Raw genomic sequence first — 26,163 nt, 5'->3', positions numbered from 1 at the left:
AGATTGCTTACTTTCTAAGTTTGACTTACAGAAATGAAAGTGACCAACAGTTTTGAGCATTTCAATGGATTTTTAAAGCCACTGTTTCCTGCATGACCACTGGGTCACTAGATCATTGGTCAGGATTTTAAAACTCCAATTCACTTTTGGATAAATAATATTTCTATGTTTTTTTAATGGAGAAAAGATATATTCTGGTGAGATGACTTGCAATTTAAGTGCAGGTGTTTTACATCTGTGAGAATATTACACGAGGCCTTATGCCAAATAGTGTGTATAGTGGAGTGCAGAACACATCCTTATGTTGCCTGCTCTCTGGTCACAAAAAATACATCAAGTATCATTTGGAATTGGTTATTTTAGTGATTTTTTTTCTTAATTAAAAGACTTTAGAGAGAAAATCTGTTAGTAGAAAATTCTGATGAGCTTTTCCCATTCAGTGACTACTTGCATGATTTAAAAACATGTTCCTTTCTGTAACAGGTTAAATTGATAATGTTTCAGAGTTTTCTATGAAAAATGTGTGAAAGTGGGATACTCCAGAATGGGGTAATGTATTTACAGCAGCATCCCATGTTAGTATAAAAGCCACTAAAATAAAAAGCTTCTAAAATATTCGTACAAAGTAAATTATCTCCTGAAGAGACACTGAGAGACCAGATGGGTATGCCCAGGTGTTGAGAGCTCTTATCAGAGCTGTGATAGAATAAGTCTCACATTTCCATTTTTCATTTGAGAGAATATGACCTGAGGCAGGATTTCCTATAATCCTAAGTATGCCTCTGAAGAGACAGACATCAAGTTTTCTGTCTCACTGCTTTGACCAGAATTCCCACCCTCAGCCGGGTGTTTTTATGGCAAATTTTTGTATTCAATGAACCAGCAAAAACGTACTTCCTTATTCTGAATCTGCTCAATTTAATTACTTTAGTTAAATATCAGTTTAATATTTTCTATTACTAAGATTACTAAGGTACCATCAGAACACATTGTGCAGTTAATGCATACTGTGATTAATGTATAGTTTAACGTATCTGTGGAGTGCTTCTAGCTAGTTCTTTGTGTTTTTATTTTAGGTGTTAATTTGTTTTAAAACCCTGATGCATTCAAAGCTGAATTTGTGAACTTACCAAGCCCCACTTGGCACATCCCTCAGGCAGCCATAAGAATTCCCACACATGAGACTAAATCTTTTTTGTTTCATCCCAACATGGCTTTACCTAGAGCAATAAGGACAATGAAGCGCTGCCCTCTCAAGACTTCTGAATGTCTCCCTGACCCTGACAGGAGCATAACAATTCTCTTTGATGAGGAGGAAGACTGACTTGTATTTCTTTCTCACTGTACTCTTCCAGTAGAACTGCAAAACATGATGCTTATATAGAGCACCTGTAGAGGTGGAGCAAGTGCTGTTGTCTGACTCTAATTAATATTTTCTGTGGCAGCTTTATAAATGAGGTTATTTCCCCTGTCTTCCTGTAGTGATTTGGCTTCTTATGATCCCCATCTTGTTTCTAGCTAGACTGTTTCAATTCAGTGGAGTTTGGATCTGGACTGGTATGAGGCATCTAAAGCAGTCAGGTGGAATCCTGTGGATCAGTGTTGTTACTGGTCGATAGTGTTCTGCTCCTCTAGTATGGGGCTGGTGAGCTTTATCCCCTTAGATTTCTACAAAAAAGAAAATCATAGCAGTAGTCATCTTCATTCATTATGCAGTATAGATGATAAAGACTATTTGCATATTTAAATTAATACTTAGAAAAGATATAGTGTTTGAAGGGGATTAACTAAAAAAAACCAATCTTGATATATTGACAAATAAGCATAACTGAAGAAAAATGGTAAACTGGAGGCCTCCTGGGAAAAAAACAACCAGAACATGCTTTTTGGGAGAATGCTCAGTCATATTAGCATGCAATGCATAGCTTCTCTTTAAGAAGTTTTTTATAAAAATGTTTATACAATATGAGATTAAATTTCTTAGTGGTAGTCATATATTTTCCACTATGTCAACATATTGCACTTTTAGACTCCTAAAAAGAATATTTTCCCATCCCAAATCTAGCTGCTTTTAAGGAAATCTGCCCTGGTGGAATGGGTTATACGGTTTCTGGCCCTCACAGAAACAAGCTATATCATCACCCTGCAGTTAGAGTACAGCCACCTGCCATTGGCAAGACCCCGATTACTCAACCTGTTGCTAAAGGTACTTCTCCTCCACCTCTCCCAGCAAAGGAAGAGCCAGTGGAGGCACTGACCTTCTCACAGAAAAGTGAGACTGAGATGGCTGTACAAGAAGGTGAGAGTGGGAAAATTTAGTCTTTCTCTATTTCTGTGCATGTGTCTTCCATGGTTTGTTTCTTTGCACGGTAGCTGCGGACTGAGTGCAGGGCTGAGAGGCACCACTCCCCACAGCAGAGCATGCCACGCTGCCCAGTGTGTTGCATCACAAGATTTACTGCTCACAGGTTGTGGGTAGGTCCTACCAGATGCTGAGACCATGGGGAGAGAGAGAGAGAGAGAGAGAGAGACTACTTTAATCTCAATAGTTATTCTGATCAGAAATAGTACATACTTTGTTGTAAGATTTAAAAAAAAAATGTATTTATGAATTCTAAAAAGGAAAGCTGCAATGGAAAATAAGAACTTAGATGAAATTCCTACAACTCCTTCCCAGAAAAAAGGTCATGTTTGTGGAGGAAGAAACCCCAAACCACTCTTGGTTGTCTAAAGAAAAGACAAATTTTAAAACTTTTTGGTTTTTTTTTTTTTTAAGTAAATCCATGCAAATTTGTTAGTGGTAAGCTATATATCGTTATGACATTAATTTACCTTTAAAATATTTACAGATCTTGATATCCCTTGGAAGGAATTGGAAAGGTTTCATCAGTGGGTTAATAATCTGTGAGTTTGTCAAATTGTTTCTCAGGAAGCAGGTAAACAATTGAGAACCCTACAAGGCAGCTGAATACTGAGTAAATAAACATTAGACAGTGTATAGAATCCTATTTTGGTTTCAGGTTAGTTTTTACACTTGCTTCAGGAACATGATTTCATGTTTTCACTATTTTGGAATGAGGTTTGAGCCTGAATTTTTTGCGTGATGGCGACAATCACTTTCAAATGTGATAACATATTTAATAAAATGTTTTCTTAAAACTGATTAATTTTCTTTTTTTTTTTTTTTCTGGTTTTAGTGGCAACTGCAGCTCCTGATCAGGTAAAGCATGATGTAATTTATCTAGGGATTAGAATGCAGACCAGTGTATGAGATTGGACACAGATAACTGAAAGGATTCAGAATTTATGATGAACAAACAAGTCATTGTGGATTTACTGTTCAAACCCTGAGGCAAAAAGAGCTGGTGTTGTTACTGTATACAACAACAGACAGGTAGTGAGGTACAGGAAAGAGATTACTTTAACCTCTCTTAGAGGCATTAGTTGGAGGGTCTGGTATATGTTCCTCTATTCCATTCTGGAGACTGTATTTTAAAGAGATACTGAAAAATGCAGAGAGTATAAAGAAGAGACACAGATAGTAACTGCTAGTGGAAATAAATCAGAGAGAAACATTATGAAGCTTTGAGAAACATTTGTGACACCTTTTTATGAGACTGGTATTAGTGCCTAAGTAAATTTCACAGCTTGTTTAGGGTGTCTCCTATTCATTGGAGAGGAGCAAGTGTGTATCTGTGTGAAGTCCCCCATTCTGGAGGTTTCAGGTTTTCTGTGCTGGAGGTAATGGAATTTGTTGTGAATAATTGCAGCTGTGCTCCACTTCATTTTCCTACGGACGTAGAAGAATCAAACTTTTCTATGAAAATAAATAGGTTCAATAGCCAAGAAGGAGCCTTTCACAGTTGTCAGACACCTAGATGTGGTTGTATACTGTGTGATGCTGAACTGCATTCAAATGGTATTTGTAAGCAATTAAAGACCAGAGAATGGGAGAATTTTGGAGGGACAAAGCCAAAGATACAATTAGAAGCTCCAGGAAATGGCTGCTTCAAGTAAAATCAATGTTAACTTGTATGTCATTGTATAAACATAGTATTCCATGTTCATTCATGTTTAAATTGGTGGTGATTAATGATCTGCTATCAAAAGCCACTCATGTGAGAATGTTAGCAGTGTCTCAAGCCAGGAGTTTGTGGGTATCTATGAATTAAGGGAATGTTTTCAGAATGTTATTTTTCTTTTTAATATTTCTTCTAGGAATTGGCTTCCATTGATCAAGAAAAGCAGCCTTATCTAGAGCCTGGGCAGCCCCAGCTTTCTCCTGGAATTTCAACAATTAACCTGCATCCACAGTTTCCAGGTAACTTACTTTATCTTTTCATGCAGTATGAGAGAGTACTTACAATTCTTAAAAGAATGGGAAAATAGCAATTCTAGCAGAGGTTAATGAAAAAAAGCAATTTCTCCATGATCAAAAAAAAAATAATGGAAGCAGAAGTGGGAGGCATTGAGAGGTTGGCACTGGTTTGGTGACTTGTTTAGGAGATAAAGACATATTTTAAGAAGAAGTGATATCCTGGATTATGTGCATGAGAATTTTAATGTTGGCAGAGGTGAAGCCTTGGACTCCTTTCAAGAGGAAACTGTGTTTGTGTGGCTCTTTGCAGATTTGTGCATAACTTTTGCTGCAAAATTTTACAACTCTTTGCTTTCTTTAGCACCTCAGTGGTTTTTTTCACAAGCAGTAGAAAGATGAAAACCCAAATTACACAGGTCATTTTCTACTGTAGGTCAAAGCAGAATAAACAAATCAAAATCTCCATAGTGCCTATCTTATTCAGTATAATGTGTGAATTCTTCAAGGGTTGAGTTTTTTGAATGATTTAAGGTGGGTTTTTTGGATGTGATTGATTTCCATTCCATGTCACACAGTAGTGATTGAGAAAACATCCCCTCCTTTGCCTGTTGAAGTTGCTCCCGAAGCCTCTACATCAAGTGCAAGTCAAGTTATTGCACCTACTCAAGTTACAGGTATTGTACTTCTCTTTTAGAACTACAGTAAATTAAGAAATGACTGAGTTCCTGACGCTGTTGTTCTGTGCTGTTGCCAAATTGCTGTAGTGAAGAGAATGTGATTGTAGAACAGAAAGAATATTCTGGAGAAAGTGCAGAACGGCACAGCAATGAAACTACTATCAAGAGAGCCAGGACCAGGGCCTTCCAGGATGTACCTGCCATTTTTGTATCCACAAGTAAAGGCTAGAAGATAAAATTAATAATTCACCTCATATTCAGTCCTGGACTCTTTGCAGATGTGCAAGGGAAGTCCACAACTGAATACTTCTTGAATACAAGTCAGATTGTTAGATAGTCTACCTGTGTACTCATGAACTATACATGATGATGTTCATTGGAGGAATGCAGACTTCAAGGGATGTAGATCAGAATGTTCTACAGAAAGAAGCTGTTACTGTTTGTGCTTCATCCTTTTTTGATGTAGTAACGTTGCCTCATCTACGTCTATGCGTCAAGTGAAAATAACAGAAATGCAAGTAATGCACCTGCCATAGCTGAAATTTGTCTAAATGACAGCTATGTGGAAAAGACATTACAATTTCTTTTGCTATACATTTAGAAACAAGAAGGTTAATGTACCATATTTGTATACATGAGAGCATTACAATATCACATTGGTTTGAATGAGCACAAGGCTTTGAAGTGATTGCAATATCCTGGTACATACTGTAAGATGCATTCTTGTATATGGCAGAGATATTTAAGCCTACAAAGAGGTTTCCTGGTTTCCATTCAGAGGGAGAAATTTTACATACTTTAATAAAAAAATGAACTCTTCAAAATGGCTTTCCTTCATGCAGGAATGGAATTTTGAGTTCATACAATGCGTGCAGGGTCTAAATCACTCAGTTTGTATAATTCTGTCTGCAGTTAAATCCTCCTGAGTGTACTGTAAGACTAGAGAAAGTATCCTGTCTTTCTGTAGACATTCAACTGCTGCCTTCAGTTTGCTGTAATTACAGTTTGTCAATTCCATAGGAAGGTTCAAATAGTTGTGGTCATCAAACTAGACCTTGGAAGTCAGTTCTTCTGTGACTGTGCCCCTTCTGCCTGCCAGCTCCCAGCTTCCTTACAGGGTGAGAAAGTTACCTTGCTGGGAACTCACATCAGGTAGTAAAAAGAAAATATTTTCCATGTAAAAAGAAAAAGTAAAAAGAAAAATAGTTTTCCATGTTCTGTTTTTTATTTCCTCAGGAAAATTAAGAGAACTAGAAATTGCTGTGTGCTATAAATCAGTATGTTGTTCAGAGATAATAAAGTACAAGTGCAGTAAGATTTGTAGGACAAAATCCTAAACAGGATTTACAAACTGAATGCAGTTCAAGTTGAGAAGCTTTTCAGTGCCTTATTTCTGTACTTGAAAATTTAGTTAAATTTAAATGTGACCTGTTTCTAAACAGTCTAGATAAACAGCTTTTCTTTACAGTTAATTTCTTTTTCAGGAATTACAACTTCAGACTGCAGTATAACCTCATTTTGTTGCAACTGTATAATGAAATACAGTCACTGGTATTTTCTGCAGTAGTGCATATACTTCGGGAATTTCTAAAATTACTGTAAGGATTTAGCATCCAATGCTCCTCATATCTGAATCTCCTTATCTTACAAAATACATCCAAGCCATTAATAGATGAGTATTCTGTAAATCAGATTACCCACTGTAATCAGGAACTCACTACAGCTATTTTCTTAATGTGCTATGCAAAGGTAGAGCCATATATTTTTTATTTTATATGATCTTATCTTCATTTTACTTTAAAAGTTATGTACTGATCTGTATATCCTGGATGGGACATAAGATCATGTCACTAGGAAAAGCCCAGATGGTTTCTAGATTCTTTCAGATAAGGTATCCACTAGAGAAACTCAGGAGTTGCAAACTTGATTTACAGTTGTTTTCAGGCCTGAGCTTTCTGCTTGGATTGCAGAGCATTGTGCACTTACTGAGCTATGTGAGTAAGTTTAACATTAAATTTTTCTTTGTTTGCTTAGAAATCAACGAATGTACAGTTAATCCTGATATCTGTGGAGCAGGACACTGTGTTAATTTGCCTGTGGGATACACTTGCATCTGCTACAAGGGGTACAGACTTAATGATCAGCAGACGAAGTGCATTGGTATGAAATGATGCTTTCAAAACTCTGAGATAACCATGCTATGAAATGCTTGAAATGTAGAATCTGGGTAGTGGAAATCTCTACAGAGCCAGTCAGGAGTTCTTTCCTCTGTTGAATGCTTCCAAACTACAAAGTATTTCTTTTTATGCCAAATAAAATTTGCGAGATAGTCTCTAATACAGCCTTTCAGCTGCTCTGAAATGAGTGTGAATTTAATTAAATAGAACGAAAACATTTCCCAGGGTGATATGAGAGAAGTAGTGATTAGGCAGACCATCTCCTGTCAGCTGTACATCAGGTATCTAAAAGTCTGACTACTAGGAAGAAACACACTTCTGTTTGGAAAAAGAATGAATTTGTGCCTGTTTCTCAGTGATTTACACAGCTATCAGCTCTGCAGGCAGGCTAAGTGCAGGCATTTTGTTAGGTCATTCCTTTCAGCCTGCTGCTGGAATGAGAAACTTTATCATAAACAACCCAGAAGCACAGTGAGAGATCTGCAAAGTGAGGTCTTCATCCCCTTTTAAGCCAGTAAATTCTGGAGCAAAGGCCTCTGATGAGCATAAGGCAGAGCAGAAATAGGTCCTTTCAGATCTAGAAGCAGCTGTATTGGTATCTTTTCTTCATTCAGATTATACTGGTTCCTCTGTAACTTGGATCAGAAAGGGTGTATTTTATTGACAGATCATATGCTATAAAATGTTCATGCCACCAAAGCTCAATAGCTTCACGCTTTAACACATGCTGTCAGGCGCAACTACAGTATTGAAAAATAAATTATGCAAATGGCATATGCAGTAAATTATGCCAAATGGCAACTTAGAATCCCTTTATTTCATCCAAGCTTTATTAATGTTCCATGCTTACAGCTTGTGCTCATGTTGCACACAGTGTAGTGATTTGAACTGTAATCATGTCACGTTCTTCAGGCCAGTGCAATATTCTTATGGTCTAAGCCAGTAAGAACATATTTCTCCAACCAAAACTATTTAATGCTTATTTTTGCATCTCTGAGAGGAAACATATATACCTTTTCTAACAGATACAAAAATTACAAGATCAGTCTTTTCAAATGCATGGCTTAGAATGCACAAAAATAACCACTACTAAATATGTTATTCTACATTATTATGTTTTCATTTCTGTTGTAGATATTAATGAATGTAATCAGGCACCACATCTCTGTTCCCTTGGACGCTGTGAAAATACAGAAGGAAGTTTCCTATGTATTTGCCAAGCTGGGTTCATGGCCAGTGAAGATGGAACTGACTGCATTGGTAATAACTAGTCTCCTTTATAGAAAATAAAAACATAAAAATTATTCAAGAAGCATAGCTAATCCCTCTTAAATTCCTCTTTTCAGTTTTTTTTTCCTCAATGTCAGTGCTACTGGAGTGGTATCTGGGAGTATATTTAACTGCCTCTCACTAGTTATTGTGGTGAGGAAAGCCCCTGAGTAGCTGATACTCCTTTACAAAATGTTTGTTGAAAAACAAGAAGTTTTTCAGTTCCATCATTGTTTAGGAAAACTACCATTTAGTAAAAATACCTGCTTTGTAAAATATTCAACAATCTTACCATTGGTAAGAAGTTGGAACAAACCATATTTTTAAATATAGCTGCAACCAGCCACAGACTTCACAAAACAGCTTGAAGGGTCTGTGGTCTGCCTTAGGTTAGTGCTGGCTTGGGCACTGCATGCATGCAACAACACACATTGTGTTTGCAGCCATGGGTGCTCACAGGCCACCTTCTGTACCCTGGCTGTTTCTCAAACTCATACTCTCTGTCATTACAAGCGGTGAGGTGGCTTGAAAACACCTCCAAAAACCCAAACTAACTTAGTGTTTGGTTAAAGCAGAGTTTTGAGGAGATGCAAGCATTGAAGTCTTTGATGGGTGAAGCAGCTTCTTTTAACTTCTCTTTATCATCTGCAGATTTTGATGAATGTTCAAGACCTCACACTTGTGGAGAAGGTTTTTGTATAAACACTCTTGGCTCCTACAGATGTGAATATTGTGATAGTGGATACCAAATGAACAGGAGAGGGCAATGTGAAGGTAGGTTTGGACTCTTCACTAGTGGCGATGATGAAGCGAAGTTACCATTTATTGATAGCACAAAAGCAGTGTCAAACTACTGCTGTTTGAAATTATTAACCTTCCCTGCTATTCAAGGGAGGCTTGAATAGCACTGCAGCTTGAGTTGCAGAAGGACATATCTGCAAGAAACAAGCAAGAAACCTTTGTGAGTACTCTTCGATCTTTGTCATTATTGGGTGTCTGGAACTTCAACTCAATTCCTATTATTTAAGATGCTGCAAAGGAGTTCCTCCACTGTGTACAGAACCATCTTGGAACAGCCATTTTATGTCATGTCATGGAATCATTTAACTTCATTTTTATCCTTACCTGCTTGCCAAGTTTCTGTTAAAAAAAAAAAAAAGAGCTTTAATTTTTCCTATATTATATCAGGTTGCAAATGATAGGTTGATTTTTTAATATCTATATCAAGCAAATATTTCATATGCAGGAGATTCTAGAACATCTGACCTTCAAAGCTTCACATTGTTTTTCAGTGTGATATTTTAGCCTTTTTTCCTGATTTTTTTTTTTTTTTTCATTTTCAACTTGGATGGTGAACTAAAAACCCCAAGAAATCATTTAATTTTAAGCATGATTTTGTTCATGTCTCAGTCTAAGTTACATAGGACATAGTAAAATTGCTGACAGGTTGCCTATCAAATAAGCAACTTAAAGCTGCCATGGATATATTTGCTGCCGTGAGCAATGCTAAAGGTTTCTCTTCCAATTTTTTAAAATTTATTTCAGTGCTTCATACTTCACTCTTATACCTAGTCTTTTCAAATCTTCTTTATGACTAGGGAATCTGTGATTCAGTTAGGTTAGAAATCAGACTATTGCACTACATCAAATTTGTTATTAACTTGTATTTTAAATAGTGTGGTGGTAGTCCTCTATGATTTAACTGAACAATATATAATTTCTGAAACCAAATTCTCTGTTGAAAGTTACTTAAGGTTCTTAAGGGGAAGAAAACCCTTGTATACTAAATCCCTCAAACCAAGGAAATGACACATTCAGGGAATCATTTCACCATGTCATTACCCTACTGCCAGATTTTTGATTCCACAAAAAACTTCCTTCCACCCCCTCCACAGTTCAAAAACAAATGCAAGAAATCCTCCAAGCTGCACACAATACTCAAAGTTCACTTGCACTCATTCTGCCTTTAAGCTGTACTTACACAAGCTATGTCATGGGCAAGAGAATGAAAAAGGAGCATATATGTTGTTGTAGAGTCTGTTGTTTATGTAGAACAGTGTTGTGGTCATAGCTGAACATCATTGCATAGGATGAAATATTCTTAGAGAATCTTCTTGTGTTGTTTTGGTTTTTTTAGGCTTTGCAGCATTAAGACTTTATTTTGACTGAAAATTTCTGTACCAAGTACATCATTCATGTTCTGTGTTTTGAGGGCAGACACATTCCAGAGAGCTTGAGAAAAAATTACACTAGAGGTGTAACTTTCTTTGCTAATTAAGTAAAAAAAATAATTCCAACAGCAGTTTCATGAGAAACTTTTGTAGGTCTGCACTGCAGCAGCTGAAGAAGCCTCTGTTGGTATTTTTATGAGAAACTATTCTAAGGTGGACAATTGTGATTCTATGAAAAATTATGATTTGCCTACATCAAGGGAGTTGTTGGGAGCTCCTTGAGTTCTGTGAGCTTGTTCTCAAAAGTAGGAGTGAGTTCCCTCCCTATGATCTGTGCTCGAGTAATAGTCCAACTGCAGGAGACAAAACTGCTAGGAGAAGGATGGATGATTAGGAATCTGAGTTTAGAGGTGACTGACAATTTAATTAGTTTTGTGCACTGCATGAAGCAAGTATTTAATGGGAAAGATTATAATTATTGTGTAATTAAATACCATGTTATAAAATGATCTCACACATGCGAGCAGACTGCAAGGAGGCTGGGTACACAGTTTTAATTCCAGTATCTTCTGATCATTGGTCACTTAACAGCAACTTGTCTTTGAATGTTGTTTTTTTGTGTTCAGTCTCCTCTAGATTGTGTATGTTGCATGTATTATGGGTTTCCTTGGTCCTTAAGGAGTTGTTCTTGCTCAGAACATGAGTTCCATGGCATTTTCAGGATCTATCTCTTCTTGTCACGAGCAGTCTGGGACCTTGCCTAATGCAGAAAGTCCCTGTATCACCCTAAACTGCCAGCCTTAGTCATGTGGCTTGTGCCTTCTTTCAGACAAAATTAACTTACTCCATGTAAGCATCTTTGATTCTTATTCACACAATTATGTTTTTAGTCCCTATAGCACTTACATGCTGAATAACTCAACAGCATTGGAGAATACAAAATTGTGCTTTGCTTTTGGAATCCAGAGTTAAAATTTTTCTGTTGATGCAATGAACTTCCAAAGTCTTACTATAGGAAGAATCTCAGGCACTTCAAGATGGTAAGGGAATAACATAAGGAAAATTACTCTTACCTGCAGTAGTCAGGAATCTGATATGCTGTATGTTCTGGAAGACCTACCAAAGATTTTTAGCATAACAGAGAATTCATATTCAGTATTATGAGCTACTATATTTCTCAGAGATGCCCTGTTGCTGGTACAAATCTGTATGAGCTTATTCTTTCCTGTGTCTCTAGCAGATAAAATAGGCAACTCTTTCAGTGCTTTAGTATCACAGGAGGAGAGGCAGAGTAACCAGATTATTGTTCAGTGTTCTATTACAGCTTTGACCAGTATTTCCTTTTATCTTCTCTTTTTAAGACATCGATGAGTGCCTGACTCCAACTACCTGTCCAGATGCGCAGTGCCTTAATGCTCCTGGCTCTTACCAGTGCATTCCTTGCAGAGTGGGGTTCAGAGGCTGGAATGGACAGTGTCATGGTATGTTTAGTACTCTTTGTCCCTCGGGTTGTTGTTCTTGTTATGAAGTTCTGTATTTCATATTCTATCAGTGTTACAATCTGATGACAGCACTGTGCCCTGGGTCCCCGTTCCATTCAAGAATAACTGCAAATAGGAGACTTTTGAAATATTGTGTATTTTTGAAATAGGAGATTTTTGAAATGACTTTATGTTCTCAGGCACAGTATGTTAGAGGAAAACTTGTTTTACTGTAGGTAAGTGAGCACTGAATCTGGACTACAGATGATACAAACTACAAATCAAAAGTCTTGAAACTTGTAATAGAAAACACAGAACAGAAAGGGGATGTATTGTCAGTGAAATACTAGTAGGCTGTTGTTTGGAAATGGAGAGACAAGTGAGTGTTAATACATCAGTGTGACTCACACGTTTTTCAATAGAATATGAGACTTTGCTCACAGAGCATATTAATAAAACTCCTTAATTATCTGTACTTCTAGCAAAACATTAGCATATCTTAAAGCCTCTTGTCTGACTTCAGGGTAGGGGTTTAGGACAGATTTCTCACATTTTACTTCTGTTGATTTGTTTACAAATGTTAGATTAATTTCTTTTTTTCAAAATCAGTTTTGGCTATTTGAAATAGAGGTAAGAAAGAGAAAATCCATTGTGCAAAAAGAAATAATCTTTTGCAGTGTTGAGGGCCACTTTTTGGGACACTACCAGAAGCTTAAATTTAGCATCAGTTGTGAAGGTTCTGTTGTGAATATTCCTGCCCACTCCATGTAACACATGCCCTATAATTTGTGATTGTTGGAATAACCATGTTACCTAAGCAGGTGTACAATGACCTACATAGAGGGGGTTTTTGCATTACTGTTATAGGGCAGATTGTCAGTGTACTTCCATCACTTACTTTGTAATGGCTCCCAGTTCTGTGATTTGGTTCAGTTCACAAAGCACTCTAAGAGCAGTGTCTGGTTGAAAGGCTCTGGTGGCTGGGATCTGCTGTGCTCCAGCTGCAAATGTGGTGCTGATCTATGGATCAAGATTAGAGCCAAGTTGCACTGAAGCAATGGTGTGGCTGTCAGAACCTCACCGCCAGTGTTGCTGTGCAGATTACACCACTTTCAACTATCCTATTTTCTGAAGAAGTCATACTGTCTGAACAGATGTCATGTTATAGTCGCAGATTTGGTCTTGTCATTTGACTTACTGTGGAGGAATGTATTTCTCAGGTAATTTCATGGACTTCAATGGAGTTGTAACAAGCTACAAAATGTTTACAACAAATTAATGGGTTTGATCTTTGTTTCGTTCCTTCCCACCTGCCTGGGTTCCTGGTGCCTTTGCAAAGAATGTGGTATATGTACTCTGTTAGAACTCTCTTACTTAACTACTTAATTTGTTGGTTTTTTTCTGCAAAATGTTGGCCTTATTTTTCCTTCTTCCCCAATATTAAGCTTTATTTCTGTACCTATTTATGAAAATAGCCTGGCTGAAAGTTCCCTGGCATAACTTTGAGTAGTTTCATTCTTGCTAACCAGGTTAGTAGGAGGGAAATGGGAGAAGTCAGTGCTTTGCTCAGAACTAAGTCATGTAAGGAATATATAGTTTAAAGTGATAATTTTTTTCCTTGTATTGCTGCATGTAGCTTTCCTTTTTCCCTTTGTTTTATGAAATGTTCTAAGCCTAGACATTCTTATTCATTTCATTTGTGATGTGATCGGTCCATTTTTTGTTTATCCTAGACTTACATCATGTTGGAAAGGAGCCATACACATTTTAGAAAATGTAATGCAGACAATTTTTTTTAGATCTGTAGTTCTGCAATATGGCACCGTTTAGATACACCAAAAAGGAAAATATTTCTCATTATCTGTGAAGGGTATTTAAATCCATTGTTCCAAAAATACGTTTGTTTTTCCTGTTAGTTTAGATCACTGCAGCTCTTCTGGTTTTCCATAGTGCTGTTTTCAGTATTTTTTTACCCCAGTCCATTCTTCTGCCTGCACTTTATGCTATTGAAAATCTAGTGTAACAATCCTACAGATAGATCTTTGATGTCATTTATATTGTAATCTTCCAGGATTTAAAGCCAGGAACACAGCCACTTCTATTTCATTAAACCAAGTCAATCAGTTCACTTCAAACTTGGGTAAACTACATTAAATTAGAGTTTGGGTGGAAATGTTCAATTTGGGGAATGTAGAAAAAAATGGAAAAAGACACCTGCACAGCCAGCCTCCTCGTTGTGTTGAAATCGCCACTGTCCCAGGTCCCTCTGTGCTTTTGTGTTGTACAGGGACTATGTGAAATAATTAATTGTTTTGTAAGTTTACTTTCAACCACTTTAATTTTTATTCCATTTTTCTCTGCACATTTTCATATTTAAATAAAGTCATATATCATGATGTATTTAGAGCACACTTCTGTGTATTGATGAGAAAATTAAAAAAATAGGTTGACAAAACTTTCTAGATCACTTCATTCTCCTGGTTATCAGTGGGGTGGATTTTGAAGCTGCATGGTTAACTATCAATACTTGTTGCTAAGTTAAAACTTGTACAGTTTTAAGGATCCCTTTAGAAGATACCAAAACTAACAGAGGTAAGCAGAGTTAATCCAAATACCTCTAGCCCTACTGTAAGGAGCACCAGTAGATTCAGTTGTAACTCTGGATTTCATCTCAGAAGATTTAAGTTCTGTTCCTGGTTTTTCTGCTGGCTTTGTGAGGAAGTTTCTTGATCTTTGAGTCCCATCCAAAAATCAGAAATAGTATTCCAGGTTTCTCTGTCAAGCAGCTGGGAGATGAAGGTGAATCTCTAAGAAGCTGTTTTGTTGTTCATTTGTAAATTTGTGTACTTGAAATGGATTCTCTGTGTTTGAACAGATCCCTTCAATTAGAGCATTGATCATGTACACTGAGAGCAAAGATTGTGTTTTGTAGAGCAAGCATATTCTGCAACAGTAGTGAGCAGGGCAATAAGCCTTGGAGAAGGGAATAAGTAGTTACACTACTGAATGCCATGGCACAGCACCTGTGGATCTGTGCTGTCATCTCTCCGAGGATGTCACGGCTTCTCCTTGGCCAGGCTGCAGCAGGACATCTATTTACAGAGCTAGAGGCTGAAGTGGGGAGCTGAGAGTTATAGGTCATTGGGAATATGGATGGTAATAGTGATTCCATTTGTGTCTGGGGGAAGATGGGCTTTGTCAAAGGCAGGTGGCACAGGAGCTTGCAAAGAGCCGTGTGTGTGAATACACGTGAGGAGAATGGTTACTGCACGTATTCGCAATAGCTAATAAGGGTTATGATGATGATTTAAAGATGTCTATTCTTCCAGCTCTCCCTGTGCTACAGCTGCCTAAATGGCTCAAGTGCCTCAAATAATTAGCAGTTTTTTATGCTCATGGGTTTTGTGTGCTTTGTGGTGGCAAAAGACAGGATAATTGGGAGTAATATGATTTCTGGCACATAAAAACAAAGGGTAGTTCTTTTCCTGCATCGGTGAAGCTAAAAAAAATACAGCTTTCTTCCATAAAACAGACACATGCTGATACTGCAACCCCAAAATAAAGAAATAAAATTTGAAAATGAAACTTGTTTTTTTTTTTCTAAAGTGAAAACCAGTTCTAGAAGAAAGCTAGTAACTGTTATTTTATAATACAGAAATAATTCTGTCTGGATTTATAGCAAAATATGTTTCTTATTGTATTTTTATCTTTGCTTTTTGCTTTGTTGTTTTATACAAATTGCTTTCAAAATAAATTCTTGAAAATTAGTGTTAAGTAGCAATACACCAATTTTCATGTTGGCTAAAGAAAGTGGCCCATCTAATTAATGCCTTTCTTTCAGAGAAGGATGAAAGTAGATGTCTGTGGGATAGCTTATAGAAAAAAAGCTGCTTTTGAGTCCTTCTAAAGAAAGGACGGTTTGTGACTAGGAAGAGAGATTTTGCATAATCCACTGGAGTTCCTTGATGAGTATGTAGAGTAGCCTTACAAAGGGACCTGCATGAAGTGCTGAAATCCCATTAAAATAAACTCCTCAGGAAGAATAACCATGCTTATGATGTAATTTGAATATATTCCCAAGCTCAACTGAAAGGTGATTGTTCCACAGGTAATTTCTTGCACTTTCTTTCTATTCACAGATATAAATGAATGTCAGTATGGCAATCACTGTACAAATGGACGTTGTGAAAATACAGAGGGATCCTTCAGGTGTATTTGTGCCCAGGGATTCAAACTCTCTGCATCAAAGGATCAGTGTGAAGGTAAGAAAGAATATGATTAAAAGTCATACGGTTGCACTTACCTTTTTTTTTGCATTTTGCTTTTAAATGTACAACACTGATGCTAAAACCCCAAAAATGTAAGAATGTGTATTTCCATTTTATGGTTTTTATGATCACACTGTAAATTTTGACATGTGTTATAAAGCCAATCAAGAACATGTAGTAATATTTATATTGCTAAACTGGAATTTTTGCAAAATCCTTGGCATTTTGGAGGTTTAAGGACAGTGGCTTTTGCTTTGCTTTTCTTTCTGTCTTTTCATTTCTACCATGTGGGTGAGTGGAATCAAAGAACCTAGGCTGCTCCTCTTTGGAACCCAGCAGTGTTAGTTACCACTGAGCAGTTAACCCTGTCTGTGCTGGTGTCTCTGTATTCCCAGCATTACACTGAGAGAGAGCGAGAGAGCTCGGTGTCATAGTTCTGGGAACAGTACCTGTACCTCCAAAGTGTCAGTTTGTGGAAACTTTCTTCCATATCTAAAATTCCCATCAGGACTGCTCCAGTGGAACAAAATTAGGTCTGAAGTTGGAGTGAAGTAGTCTGAGGAAGAATCTAGAGCGTGTACAGGAGGTGTGAATATTCCTCTTCTTAACTAGAGGGTACCTGGAACTTTTCCCTAATGGTGAAAATCTGAGGCAGTGTCTTCAGGCTGTGGAAGTGCACAGAAACCTACATGTTTCTTGTCAGATGTTGGATTTCCTTCTTTTTCCTTTCCCTCAGCCTTCCCTAAGTGTCTCTGTACAGCACCAAGCACTTTCAGACTTCTGAGTACTAAAAATAATACAGTAAAACTAAATGATCGTTCACATAAATTTGTCAGAAAGGTTGAAACAAAACATTAGTGTAAGTTAAGTGTCTTGAGTGAGTTAAATGTGCTGTTCAGGACACACAGCAGACTGATCTTGGGGGAAAATATGTAGACAAAATTTGACTGCTTCCTCTGAGTCTTTCATGGAAAAGAGCCCTTGCCAAGCTGAGCTGGCATGTGCAGACTGTTCTTCTTAAAGTGCACCCTTCTAAAGTAAGGACCCGTACACATGCCCAGCTGCTTCATGGAGCCCCACAGATTTCAGTGATCCTTAAATTCTAAACTTCTGTGGTTGCAAGGAACCGTTACTTAAGAGGTCAGACTGTACAGCCATAACACAGACCTGAAAAACCTCATTGAGTAACATTCTCCTGTTTGAATTGAAGTATATTTCCAGAAGGACATTCAGCTGTGCCAAAATACTAGAACTGACCAAGAACTCACCATGTCAATTTAGCTACTGCTTCTTAATGAATATTTTACAAATAACAGAGGGAAAATAGGCTTCCTAGCTCAGACAAGGCATATGCTGTGTTCTGAATTCAAAGTGTCAGTCCCCTCCAATACTTGGGAGTTTTCCATAGGAAAATTCAAGTTTGATGTTCAAATCCAGCTGTTAGCTCAGGGTGACCCCAGTTTATGAGAACTGAAGCACAGAGGGATTAGCAGTGTTGTGGAAGCAAAGAGACATCTCCCCACAGTTAGATGATTAATACTGTTACAAGGCAAGAATTTCAAGGAGCCTTAACGTACAACTTAATAGGGGATTAGCCTGTCAGTGTGCATCTGAAAACCACACCCTGTTACAAGGTGGTGATCCTGCTGGAAAGTATTTTGTGGGTTTTGCTGACTCACTGGAGTGGCTGACTTGTTACCTCTGCCAGATATAACAGAAACAAAAGCAGCTCTCAGGCAGCATGTGTGTGTATTTGTGAGTCTGTGTGTACCCAATTATGCATTGAGGGATAAACTGACATTACAAGAGAGAATGTTGAGCACAGTCATCTCAAGGAAAACATGCAGTCTGCAGTTTCATATAATTTTCTGCATTACATTGACAGTATTTAATAAATACCAACAAGTTAAGCCATACTGGATGTTTGACACTGTGCTTTGCTGTTTTGCTCAGACTTGGTCTTTGTACCATTTGATGAGTAATTGGTATTTTCAGATGTGTGACCTCTGTCTCTGTCTCTGCTGCTGCAGATATTAACGAATGCCAGCAGCGATCAGTCTGTACGAATGGACGCTGCAGGAACACAGAAGGATCCTTCAGATGTATCTGTAGCCAAGGCTACTCATTATCACCTACTGGAGATCAGTGTGAAGGTAAGCTTAGGGGCTGAAGCTACTGACTAATTTTTTTTCAATAAGATCTCAAGTATTTCAGCTGTAGGCTTGAACTCTTTTAAGAATGGAGTAGAAATACATGTTGCCTCTCTTTCTTTCTCTACGCTGCTAACCATTCGTTCCCACCAACACAGCCACATATTTAATAGATTCTTAGAAATAGTCCCCGTCATCTTTCCACATACAAAAAACCAGGACATGTGTTTCCAACAGTAAGATTGGAAGACCAGTTGACATTATTACCGAAAACAAGTCAGCCTTTCCAAACCTTGTTGTCTAAGTTCTGACACAGAGGCTCTGTATTACAAAAGCTTCTGCCAGCATATGCTATTCTCATGGGGGCCTTCTAGTTAAAACTTCTTCTCCAGCTGCTTTTGGGAACCTGCAGCCAGCCACCACAATCACACATGTGCACTGGCAAGAGAAAGTATTTAGCAGATGACAAGTTCCAGCAGGATCTACTGGAGCTCACAGCTTGCACTGTCTCAAAAGGCAGTCTACATACTGAGCTTGTAAAAACAAAAGTAAGAAGTGAAAGATGTACAATTTATGTAGCGAGAAATGCTGTGTTATAGAAAAAAACCCCATTCTCTTATCGCTCAAGTAAAACAATTTAATTGTCCAGTAATTGGAAAGCTGATAATTTTTTCTAATGAAGCATTTCAAAGTTACTGCCTTTTCTCTGTTGTTTGCTGTCTGATCTGGTACATCTGATGCATTACTCATGGTCACCTTAAGAATGTAAGATCACTTACTAGCGAGATCCAGGAAGGATTCTACTTCAATTTCTTGCTTAACTCACACGAGCAAGGAGAAGTAGCTCTCACTTAAAGTCTCATTGTACATGTAGCATTAGTTCACAAAAGCTTTTCAGTCTCTGATGTGCTTTCTGTAACTGCTAATACCTTGCAAGATACAACTTGTTGCTGCTGTTCTTCTGAGTAGTGTTCTGCTGCTAGGTTATCCTCTACACAGCACTTGGAAGGCAGTCCTCACCTTCTCCCTCACAGCACTAGGCCAGGAATCCTCCTCTTCAAGTGATGCAGGCAGAAGAGCAGTTCCCCTTGTGCCTGCCAAATGCTGTTTTCTCAAGACAAATTTGTAACAGACTTGATCATAAGTGATTATACTGGATTGTCCACATTCAGTGAGTGACAGCATCTCTTGAAGTTCTCATCAGCCAAGAATCAGGATATCTTATAAAATCTCCTCAGTCCACTGATACCATTTGGTCCTGAGCTATTTGGAGAATATGTTCATAGAAGAACTTAGCACAATCTTCTCATCATTCGTGCTGAGTACCAGCATCTCTTGAATCAGCCTTAAGAAATGTGGGCTGATGATGCAATGCCCTAGAAATTTGTGTCAAAGAATTTTGCTCTCATCTGGCTTCAAGATCTTCATGAAGTGCAGCAGATGTAGAGATACTCTGTCAAGAATCAAAGAAAAATGTGGTGTAATGGATCACAGGTCCTTCCTGCCTCCCAAAGACAGAACAGATAATATGGTATCATTCCTGACTACTACTCATCCAACTTGCTCTGAGTAGACTTCAGATGAGATTTCAAACTTCTCTTCAGACCGCTTTGGTGCATTTCATACAGCCCAAGAAGTTATGGTAGCTGCTGCAGCTCTCCATTACCTGGCCTGTCAGGATAGGTCCAAGCTTTATCTTCAGCTCTTTCTTGATCCTACTCGAAGGCAGTTTTCAAGACAGAATTGTTTCAGACACTTTCAAGGCAAAAGAAGAGGGATTGAATCAAATAAGGAAAAAGGATAAAACTATCCCTTTAACCCAGGATCTTTGTCTCATTTAAAGGTCTGCAACCAAATTTACAGCTTCTCCACCCAGTGACAAAGTGGTTAATTTCTGTAGCCACAGCTTTTTCGCTGAAGACTTCTGTAAATATTGCAAGGCCTGCACAAAATAATTAAACTATTCAAGTGGAAGAAGTTCTTCTGTGCTTTCATTATATCCCTTCAAAATTTTCTGATGTACAGGATATTATAGACTGCTTTTTGCACCTTGGAAACTAAAGAGAAAATAATCTGAAGAGGACATTCAGTGTTTCTCCACAAAATGGCCTCTGATTTTTGGATTAGCCTATTTACCTGAATGTTTTCTAACACCTCACAGAGAAAGCAGGAAAGGGATGACAAAAACTGTCAGCATAGCACAGCACAATTGTCTGGAAAGAATAAAGTGGTTCAAAGTTTGTCCAGTTTCTCAAAGAGCCAGATATGGGCATTTGTCACATCAGAGGATTCCCAAAAAAATGGATGATGCTGTAAAGAAATGTGATTAGGAAACCACTTGCAAGAAATGTGTCTGTTTAATTAGGTTTTCTTCTGGTGCAAACGTTTTCTTAAAGTTGTTGCATGCAGGAAACAGTTTGCGGGTTTCATCATTATAACTTCTGCAACTTCTTAGGGGCATTGCAGGATTCAGCAGAATTAGGCTGTGCTCATTTTTTGCATCTCCCTGGCTGAAGCTTTTGTCTGGAAGCCCTTGTGCAATGTTTTACTTGTTTAAGAATAAAAGTTATTTGCAAATAACTTGTATACATCAATGTATACAAGTGTACATGCAGTATGTCTTCCAGATACACACCCAGATGCATGTCTGTCTTCTGCCTTAGCCTGTCATTCAGCATCTTGTTCTTGAGATGAAGTGACATTGAGACTTTCTGCTCATTGTTGCCCTGAATAAGAGGGAACAGGAAGTGTGAGGGCACCTGTGTGAGTCCTTGTCTTAACCAACAGGGAGTGGGAATATGCGCCAGCAGGACTTACGTGCAGACTGTACATCTCAAAGAACCTGGGAGGAAAGTCTGAAGCATAAGTCTCCAGTGTTCTCCTAGAGCTTTCAGGGATTTTGCTAGCCAAAATGTTCAAGACATGCATATGTAAATGGTGGTAAAAAGCATTGAATGTTTCAAGCATGAGTCACTGACTACTAGTTTTCTGGGGATTCTCATGCAGCACTCATAGGGTCCATGAAGAGTTGCATCAGGGAAAGGGAGGTTTGAATCCTATGTCAAAAATAATGCATTTTGACTGAATTTGGCAGAAGACACCTTCTTGTTGTGAGACTTGGCATTAACTTAGCACAAGGGAGTCATTAATTTTTCTCATGCTCTAGTCAAAATTAATTGCTTTTTAAATAAGCCACAATTTATTTCGCAGTTCAAAATGGTTATAAAACATGTGGTTATCTAAAGGTCACAACTTTGTCAACATTAAGTGCAATTTTATCTTCAATAACATTCATTTGTGAAAGAAACCTATCCCTATTTTTTACTTTTATTAAATAGATTAAATCCCAAGGAGAATTACATAGTATGGGGCTTTCCAAAGATAAATGTAGAAATCAGGTCATGTCTTCTTTTTAATTATAACTGTTATTAATTCTTGCAGTACTGGAAAAAGTTCCAGTTCTAATCAGCTAAAATCCATACTTACGAAATCAGAGTGATCAAAGGTACTGGGAAAAGTCTTTGACTGTTTCTGAAAGGAAGCTAACTACATTATCAAAGCAATACACTGGGTTCATTATTAGGCAGGGCTCTGTGGAGGCTGAGGGAAGTTGCTTATGAGACAATTTTTTTATTTGAATCTCACTTGCTGTTTGCTTTTGAAGCTTAGAGGCACAACTACCAAATGCCTTGTGATTTTTAGCTGTAGTGAAACCAAAACTGTATAATATCATGGGAATGTTGGCACTTGCTGGCTTAATCCTGTACCCTCAGTAGCTGTACTCTATTTCCTCCACTGGGCTGCCTTTAAGCCCTTCGAAAGACGACAGGAAGAAAAGACTTGACATTGTCTATGCCAGTGTCCTGTCCTTGAAATATTTGATTACCTTGTGTGTAGTTTGTATCCTGGAACTTTCCCTGCTGTGTGTCAGACATTTATCCCATAGATATCAAGACACTAGGGCAGGGTGTACAGGCCTGAGACTTGATCCTGAACTTGGTGTTTAGGCAGCTGGGAAACAAGATCTGTGTACGTGGACTCTGTAGCTGGGTTTGTGGCTGGGTGCAGCACAGTGCAGAAGCTGCCATTCAGCTTCATGACCCAGCTGCTAAAAGCCTGTGAAATGGCTGTATTGCATCTCATGAACTGCATAAAAAGCCGCCTGTCAAGATGAAAAATGAGGGATGGGACCACCATGCTATTTGAGGTGATTTATTACTCAAATAGCCAGATAAAATATCGGTCTCGAAGGCGTGAGATTTAGAGAGGAGCAACAAGTCAGCCATAGCTCAAGGCAGTCACAGTTTTCTCTTCACACAGCAATATGTAACATTTTGGTCCAATAGACAGTTGACACAAAACTTGTTTCTACTTAATAACCTCTCACCTTTGCTTAATTTTGCTGCACTGCATCTGTCTGTTGGCCAGTAAGCTGACAGGTCATGTACTCATACACACACCTCTAGTATAGCTTCTAGATCCCTAGCCTACTCTATAAGTCGCATTATTACAGCCCAAACCTCACACTATTTTACCTAATATAATTTCTTACTTACTCAAGACATATTCTTACTTATAACTATAGGAACATAAATTTATACTTTTTCTACTTAATCTTTGTGTACCTTTATCACTGCATTAGCCCAAGCTCTTTCTGAGGCTGCAGATTGAACCCTTCAGCATCTGCGGAATTTTCCATTTTTCCAATTCCCACAGCCACCCATTAGCACAGCAGTGCCCACAGTGTGGTCCCTGTCCTAGGAGCCTCCTGCCCTCGTGGCTGTTGTGTGAGCAGTCTCCCCAGGCACTTCCTGTCTGGTGTGACACACCAGCTATGCTTGGGCTCGCCTGCTCTCAGGGGGGATGCCTGAGTCAGGTCACTTCCAACTCAGGGATTTCTGTGTGGTGGTTTAAACATGTCCAAAGATGACTATTTTAAATTTGCATTGGTAGGTAATTTTTATGCAGCTGCTTGGATTTCTTTTTAACTGCATTACTGGTATGATGTGCTTTTGTAGAGATGCAGATGGCACATGAGTCATATTTGCTAGGAATAAATCACATGCAAACTCAAATTTCAAAGCCTTCTAGAAATATGAGAAGTTTGATGACAGGATGAAAGGAGAATAACCAAGAGTCCTAAAGCTTGATTTCCATGTATGCACACTGTTGCTTCAAGTTATGTTGAACCTATTAAAAGTCTCATCAGTTTTGACATCATCTAATAATTTGGTTGCCTTTTTATTTCAGATGTTGATGAATGCCTTCAAGACAGCAATGTTTGCCTACGAGGAAGCTGCATAAATACTGAAGGGTCTTACAAATGCACTTGTCCAGATGGTTTCCAGCAGATAGCGAATAGGGGATGTCAAGGTATGAAACAGGTGTAAAAAATACCTGGATCATTATTATAAATGTATGGGTTTGCAAGTGTAACTTCTGGCAGTCACAGATCATGCTAAGGAAGAGAAACTAATTTATCATTTGTAGTACTTTCTTACTCTCCTTACTTTCTATCCTCATTCATTCTATTCTCTCTGTAAATATATGCTGAGAAATTATTTCAAGAGGCTGAAGTCTCAGCCTTCATAACCTGAAAGAGAAGAGAGACACAGCACTGCTTTTTTCCCAAATCCTGAAAACGTTTATTTTGACAGAACATTCTATGTGTTGTGAGTCAGAGATGTAACAAGAGCAGCATTGTTAGCATCAAGTCACATTAGATACCACCTCTATAAAATGTTTGCAGTACTTTTGTGGAGGAGGGGTGGGGAGGAAGGGAATGTGTTATCTGAGACTGAGTCAGCATTGCCAAACCCAGGAAAACACTTCCCAGGTTTTAGTTCTGAACAGTCCTATCATTACATTGGCACAGCACCCAGGCATGCCTCGTCACTTTTGCCCACCTTTTGTGTGAGACAGAAACCACAGTATTAGAGCTGGAAAGTGATAACATGTTCATGTTCTAAATGGCTGAAGGACCAGAGCACTGGGCTTTGCTTTGGCTGCTCCCTTACGCACAGTTTAGACTTGAGCTGAGAAACAGGATTCCAGCTCATCCACACTGAAGGTCTTCTGCAACAAACACTAAATTCCCTGTGAAAGTTCTGAGTATTCTATGTGACTGCTTTCTAATTCCAAAAATGGTGCATTCAGCATACAGAAGTGCTGTATTAGACCATGCTTCAGCAGATAAAAGAGAATTGACCACAAGCTAAAATCAATGGCAGCTTTGATACCCCTCTGTTCTCTTCAATTTGCCATCTAAAGTAGTAGATACATGCCTCATATTTTAAATGGATAAATGTAACAAAACTGAAAGCACTTATGAGCCAACTGAGGGACAGACAGTGCAGACAGAGAGCTATTGAATTAAACTGGAAAATTTATCACAGTAAAGTGCAGTGTCTGTGAGTTGAATCTGGACTAGACTAGAAGTTAGGGGTATGCACTTTGGTAAGGAGAAGGTTGAAAAGACTCCAAAACACAAGAAATTTCAGTTTGCTCTTTCAGAGGTATTGATACTCAATTTCCCTAACACTGGTAATTTTGTTTTACTGTCTTGTAATATATCATTCTACCTTGTGTAATCAGCTGGTTTGTTTTTCAGTATTTTTCTCATAGTTTTAAGACAGCTGAATCTTGAATACAGTTTGAGGAGGTACAATACTGTCCTTGTCATTGCTGATCTCCCACCATTCCCAACTTTCAGAGGGCTTCAGGAAGTAGTTGATGGTTTGCATTTGCCATGAATTCAGAGAAAGCTTTATACATGTAGATGTTGTGCAGCACTGTTCAGCACAGTGCACTGACTTTTCCTTAGGCACCTCAAGCAGATACAACTTCCCCAAGCTGCCTGCCTCTTTTCTTTCCTCTTATGACCATGATTTCAGGACATGGTTGGAAAGTTGATACACAGGCTGGAATCAGTTTGCAACTAGAGAAGATTCTATCATGGATGTCATGGTCTTGAGATAATGATATCGAAATCATAATTTCTCTAGTATATCAAAATTGCTGGCTACTTTGATACATTCTGGATGGCTGTAAGCAACAAAAGGTACAGTTAAGAATGACAAATTCTAGGGTTTGGATAAGGGATGAATAAGCCTCATGGGTAAGTTTTATTTGTAAATTTGTGTTTGATCTCAGCATGGTATACTGAATGCTTCTTTAATAGTTTTTGGTAAAGCAAAAATACAAAAGTGCAATTACAACATGAATGGTAATTGGTATGAAAGTGGTAGCATCTTAATGAAAGAATGAAGTCTTGAAGTTCTGAGGGTAGATTTGGTTGCTAACATGAGACATCAATCCAAAGGAAATACTTGTTTTTCAGATTCACATGTATGATTAATGCTTTCCAAGCTTATAATAGAACCAAACAAAAGAGAGATGATGATAAGCTCTTGCATAGCCGCATTTTGGGACCATTCCCACTCCCCATCAGCAAAAGGAACATTTGGTTTTAATTATGTAAAATCAGCCATCTGAGAAAGATACAGCTCCAGACCTGCTAGTAGCATGTGGAGTCAGATGCCCAATTTGACCAGGGTGCAGCCATCAAAAAGCAGTGCAATGGAGCTGAGAATTCCTGTAAAACAGAAGAAATGCTGGCTAGGATGGCACTTATGCTGATATCCGACAAGTCA

At 38.2% G+C, this 26,163-nt stretch overlaps 1 protein-coding gene across 34 annotated transcripts in view; it reads left to right on the top strand.

Annotated features, from left to right (window-relative positions):
• Positions 1 to 26,163, top strand: part of LTBP1 (latent transforming growth factor beta binding protein 1) — a 187,045-nt gene that overhangs the window by 118,252 nt on the left and 42,630 nt on the right. For 7 of the 34 annotated variants that reach the window (XR_015283512.1, XR_015283515.1, XM_086878052.1 and 4 more), the window contains 11 exons: positions 2,066 to 2,299; positions 3,198 to 3,220; positions 4,219 to 4,321; positions 4,897 to 4,992; positions 7,030 to 7,155; positions 8,307 to 8,432; positions 9,093 to 9,215; positions 11,974 to 12,093; positions 16,233 to 16,355; positions 18,392 to 18,514; positions 23,762 to 23,884. Coding sequence is in view for 28 of the 34 variants with exons in the window: in XM_086878052.1 (XP_086734178.1) it covers positions 2,066 to 2,299; positions 3,198 to 3,220; positions 4,219 to 4,321; positions 4,897 to 4,992; positions 7,030 to 7,155; positions 8,307 to 8,432; positions 9,093 to 9,215; positions 11,974 to 12,093; positions 16,233 to 16,355; positions 18,392 to 18,514; positions 23,762 to 23,884 (1,320 nt within the window). In the remaining 6 variants the exon portion in view is untranslated. Of the gene's footprint in view, positions 1 to 2,065; positions 2,300 to 3,197; positions 3,221 to 4,218; positions 4,322 to 4,893; positions 4,993 to 7,029; positions 7,156 to 8,306; positions 8,433 to 9,092; positions 9,216 to 11,973; positions 12,094 to 16,232; positions 16,356 to 18,391; positions 18,515 to 23,761; positions 23,885 to 26,163 lie in introns of all 34 variants that reach the window. The other 27 variants (XR_015283513.1, XR_015283516.1, XM_086878053.1 and 24 more) reach the window with 5 other exon arrangements.

This window comes from Cyanistes caeruleus, chromosome 2, assembly GCF_971803275.1.
Source record: "Cyanistes caeruleus chromosome 2, bCyaCae1.hap1.1, whole genome shotgun sequence".
NCBI classification, from domain to species: Eukaryota; Metazoa; Chordata; class Aves; order Passeriformes; family Paridae; genus Cyanistes; species Cyanistes caeruleus.
The sequence above is the reverse complement of the archived record's forward strand: the minus strand, read 5'-3'. Positions and strand labels throughout refer to the sequence as shown.